The 5,000-nt window shown below is 46.3% G+C and overlaps 1 protein-coding gene across 1 annotated transcript in view; it reads right to left on the bottom strand.

Moving 5' to 3' along the window:
* The window catches only part of LOC126574673 (selenide, water dikinase 2), a 1,491-nt gene extending 733 nt beyond the window's left edge, over positions 1-758 (bottom strand). Inside the window, exons 1-2 of the mRNA XM_050235000.1 lie at positions 511-758; positions 73-436 (exon numbers count right to left, since the gene is read on the bottom strand). Of these exons, the coding sequence (XP_050090957.1) occupies positions 73-436; positions 511-703 (557 nt within the window). The 5' untranslated portion in view covers positions 704-758. The remainder of the gene's footprint in view (positions 1-72; positions 437-510) is intronic.
* Positions 759-5,000: the final 4,242 nt, after the last annotated feature.

Below are 5,000 nucleotides of genomic sequence, written 5' to 3' on the forward strand. Positions count from 1 at the left end.
CTGCAAATGATGGAAAAGGGAGCGGTAACGCGATCCTGCTGTGGCGCTCGTTAATAAAGACTAATTGCTTACATTATCAACTCAGATCGATGACAAACGGCCGTTGCGGCTCCTCCGATGATGCACCACGGATTCTCTGCGATGCTGCCAATGTGAACCGGTGCTTTGCATTCCTTGGCAGCCGCCAGAAACCCGTCCATCACCATCGGAACGATGACATTCCGCTCTTTTTCGGTGAATTCCGTTGGTGCCGAAACGATGAGCTTGATCTGATCAATCTCAGTCGCTCCGACTGCGTACACATCGCTCACAACGTTGGCCAACGCAATCCGGCCCAGCGTGAACGGATCGTCGATCAGGGGATAGAAAAAATCCACGGATTGCACCAAAAATAGCTCGTCACGGAGTGCAATTACAGATGAATCTAAACCTATACCTGCAATGGGGATGCAAGAGAGCGTAATTTAGGTCAGAAGATCATTACTTTACTATCCCGTGCGCCAGACTTACCAACACCTTCCTTGCTCTTATCATCTTTCGTTTCCTTATCGCCTAATTGCTCCTGCTGCTGCTGCTCGTTATACACTCCTGCAAGAAGTCGGTTGAGGACATCCTGAGGAACTTTTGAGCCTCATCCACGTAGCGTCGAGAACTTGGTGAGCCGAAAGTCCGGGCTAAGGCCGTGACTTTCTGGTTTAAACATCCTGTGGCCGCAAAACTCCTCCGGAAGTGGACTCGTGAGGCGGATGAAATCAAAACACTGCCGCTGCGAAATGAAAACAAACATTGGGCTGAATAGAACAAATCAGCGAAATACAGCAATTCAGCAAATCGTGTCGATTTGAATTGGCGGTTTTTTTGTATCGCAAAGCTACGTGATTTACGCTTCGTATATCCCTGGCTTATAGCCTTTTGGCAATAATTTTATATTTACGCTTGAGTTTACACTTCGTCTGTAAAATAATATTTATAATAGTCTGTAAAATAATAAAACAATATTTAGCGCCAGTGGTAGTTAGCCCCCTTTTAGGGCGTTCATTGGTTCATTTTACCGAGCGATCGAGCTGGCACGAGCGCGCGCGATCACCGTCCGGCCGGGATCGTAAGGAAGGAAAAGAGCGTGCACTACTAAATTATCGTCCTTAGCAACACACATATATACTTCATGGGCTTAGAGATCGCAAAACGAACATGTAAACAGGGAACAAGAACAGCGAACGAAATAAACCAAAACCAGGCTCGGCTGAAGTAAGCTCCGGCAAATACTTAACCAGCGTAGTTCTTCCCTCCCTACGGAGAAGGAACCAGCCTCTATCGCCCTCGCTCTCCTAGCTAAAGGACAGCGCTGTATGATCCTGGCCCTTTTTTGCAAAATTGAGGGTTAAGGATATCTCGCTAACTGCTGAAGGCGAAATTGTACATATGAGGGATACGAAAGCATTGCCATTAAATGATGGGTCCAGTACATGAGTCAGCTTCGCGTTGCCGAAGCTGACGTGCTCTGACTTTTTGGCTAGCTGCTGCAAAACCAGGGAGTGCGTTGACAGACTTTGGTTGATGTACCGCCCTTCCTCAAACCAAGACCTATCCTGAGCCATCCGTTCGTTTCCAGCTAAATCTACCAGATTTAATAATGCTACCTGCGCCTTTGCTTGTCCCGTTCTGTCTGCGCACGCGTTGATAAGCCGCGATTCGATCGTTATACGAAAGATCGTGTGCGATCGGCTCGATTGTTCGGTCATTTTCGTTTCAGCGATTTTGCGAGCCTTTTTAGCTATTTTCATGTGCTCTAGGAATTGTTCCTTAATTAATGCAAATTCTTTACTCCAGAAAGTTCACCATAGCGAAACACGAGAAATGCACTTTTAGTATCTCATAAAAAAAATCATATCTCAAAAACTAATCATTATTTTGACGTGAAACTGGGCATGGATGTTAACAACAGTACTGATAACCTACCAAAAATACGAGAATCGTTAGCACTAGCAAATTGTGTACCGATTCTTCTTATATAATGGCCATAATAGTATGCTGCATGCAAATTTAAAATAATAACGAAATAAGCTACAGGCTTCATTGTACAAGATAAAAATATATGCATATATTTGCAATATATTTCGGGGCAATGTAGATGACCGTCGTGAGGGGATTTTTATTTGTGCCGGGTACAGTATGCTCTTAGCACAGAGAGCCTCTAAACCCGTTCCACCCAACCAGCTTTTCCGCCGCGTTTAATGGAGCATTTCTGGAACTGGAACCAAAGGTCACAATCGATGAAAATCTCGGTCCGTCAACCACCCGGAAGAGCGAAACCAGTGAAGGGGTACGAATTTTATTATCCGTGAAAAGTTTCCAAGTACCCTTCACCGGTGATGCCCACATGCATCACTTGCGTTCGCGACCCGCACGACCTGCACTGCACCGCAGCGAGGCGTAAAAATGGCGGTCCGCCTGAGTGCATCCCGCAGTAATGCTGCCCGCTAGCAGTCAAGTTTAACCGAAATTTCCCAAACAATGGCATCAGTGGCATAACCAAACTGGGAAGAGCTTTTCCAGCAAACTTGAAAGTTAAATTCTACCTCCGGCACAATAGAGGATGAAAGAAAAATCTTGGAGAAACTTCCTTAAGCCGCAACGGTTTTTTTCCCTCCTCCCGCGTTTTCCCCTAATGATTACACTAATGCAAACTTTCGACACAATTCTCCACCCCACGGCGTGGGGTCTGATTTATGCATGGCCCAAATATTGAAGTTTTGTCGAGAAGGTAGTGTCGCAGAAGCTGAAATGGCCAGGCAACTCTTTACATACCAGAAAAAAAAACCCCGCACGGTTCCACGGTTCTCCGGAAGTTTAAAAGCCCAAATCCGAATTACATTTCCTGCGGAATGGAAAGCGCGCAAGTTTTCGTTCGCGCCGACCGCACCGCAGTCAGGATTTCCATTAGGCAAATCAGGTACCGCGCCGGGTGGCGCCACGATTCGTAAGTGCAAGCCCTTTTGCCATTATTTGTGTTACTAGAAATTCAAAGTGCATTCCCCCCCCCCCCCCCCCCCCCCCGGGAAACGGAATACGAAAGTGTTGATTGATGTAGATTTTGCAATTAAAATGAGGATGCATAGCGAAGTGACGTCCGTACTGTTTCTGTTGCATAAGTTCGTACTCGAGTGATGTTTTCAGAGAAAAATAGCCAACCATTCTTATTCAACATGGAAACACATTTATTTCCTCTTGAAATTTGGTATCTAGTGGATATATTCGGTCACATCAAGAGCATACCTTTACCAGCAAATTAATTAGCGGTCACTGATCGCTCCATTAGCTTATAGTACGAACTCGATACTGTGTCCATCGCACTTTAATTGGCCAGTCTTTAGTGCTCGACGCCACACTCGACAAACCGCACTGATGTCATGAATTATTAAACATTTTTCTCACCTAACCGAGACGCAGCCACGCTTGAATGTCATGGCCCTTGGAATGGTGCAACATCAGACGTTAATACCGGTCCGCAATACCGGGCACATTGAATAATTAATTAATCGATAATTTAGCCCTCACGAGAGCCGAGGTAAGCTTCAATCGGTGATGAAGTTTTTGATGAAATTAAATTCGCGGTTAGCGCGATAACGCTGATTTGAAGTGCGTCTGTGCTCTTCAGTGTGGTTCCCGTTTCAAAACCACCACAGAGCCAAACGAGGGAGGCGAGGGTTTAATGAAAACAATATGTTGCCTCTGGCACTAAAAGTTCAACCGATACATTAATTGATTTCCCACACGGTGACGTTTGGTCTGCACGCTTGATCGAACACAGTTTTGTTTGAATTGTGCTGTTGTTTGGATGATTAATTGAAAAGAGCTTTGGCCTATGAAAGCCGGGAGCCATCACGGGAATGAAAATCGATTACATCGTGATCGCGTCCGTGAATGCGTGTGTTTGCCGGGCGGAAATTAAATTAATTTGTGTAAATACAAATGATTACCTAACTCGTTATTGAATTAGCCGCGTAAAAAAAGGTGCATTCAAATGGGAAACAATTTGTTAGACAGTTTTCATAATTGAAATGCTCCACAAAGGTCTCCAGCTACTGTAGCATCCAGCAGACTACAATTTAAGCTCCAATATGGTCCATCATACTCATTTCCTAGTTCAGCATGAACCAGAAATGATCAAAACACAACATTGTTGCTCGACGTCCCCCCCCCCCCCCCCCCACTCGCACTTACCTGTTGCACTAGTGTTGCCTCGAACAAAAAAGCATACAAAATGTTGCTAAATAAAGCCAACATTGAATGCTGTCGCTTCGCTGCTTCACCTCTTGAACACGACCACTGGCGGCACCACCTGCCACCATCGTACGGCGAGTTTGTTGAAAAAGGAAACTTCATCCACGAGCAGGTCGCGTTTGTATCCTCACCGAACACGATGAGGCACCGACGCGGATGTGAGGAGTCTTCTAGCCTTGGAGCGAGCGAGCGAGCGGGCGAACGAACGATACAATGAGCCACAAACTGTAGTTAATGTTGCGTTCTTTTATGCCGTCCGTCGAAACAGGACAAAGCTCAAGTCCTCGCCAGGCTAATGGCCGGCTTGGCAGGACCAGCAAAAACCTGGCAGCTTAATTGGAGTTTGAGGTCCTCGCGTATAGTGACGCTGGAGCTAGGCGAGCCAGCTTTTGCTACTCGTAAGCAGCAAATTAGGGAAAATTAATTCCAAGTTTTCCCGCAACAAAAACCGCATTCCTCGTTAGGCGGCGCATAGGAGAAAGAGAGTGGGGATTTGTCTCATAAAGAGGGACAGGGTGTTGAAAAATTAGGATCCTCTCTAGGCCCCCCCGACCGGATTGGTGTCTGTTTTAGGCTCGAGCCATCGAGCGTTGCGTCTCGGACCTTAACCGCAAACCAGATTAATGACTTCGGTTCTGTCGTCGCCAATAGGCAGGACCTATTGGTGGCATTTGCGGTCAGTGTGGTTCTGGGCCCAGCAGCAGACCCTCACCCTC

This window comes from Anopheles aquasalis, chromosome 3 (genome assembly GCF_943734665.1).
Source record: "Anopheles aquasalis chromosome 3, idAnoAquaMG_Q_19, whole genome shotgun sequence".
In the NCBI taxonomy this organism is placed as follows: domain Eukaryota; kingdom Metazoa; phylum Arthropoda; class Insecta; order Diptera; family Culicidae; genus Anopheles; species Anopheles aquasalis.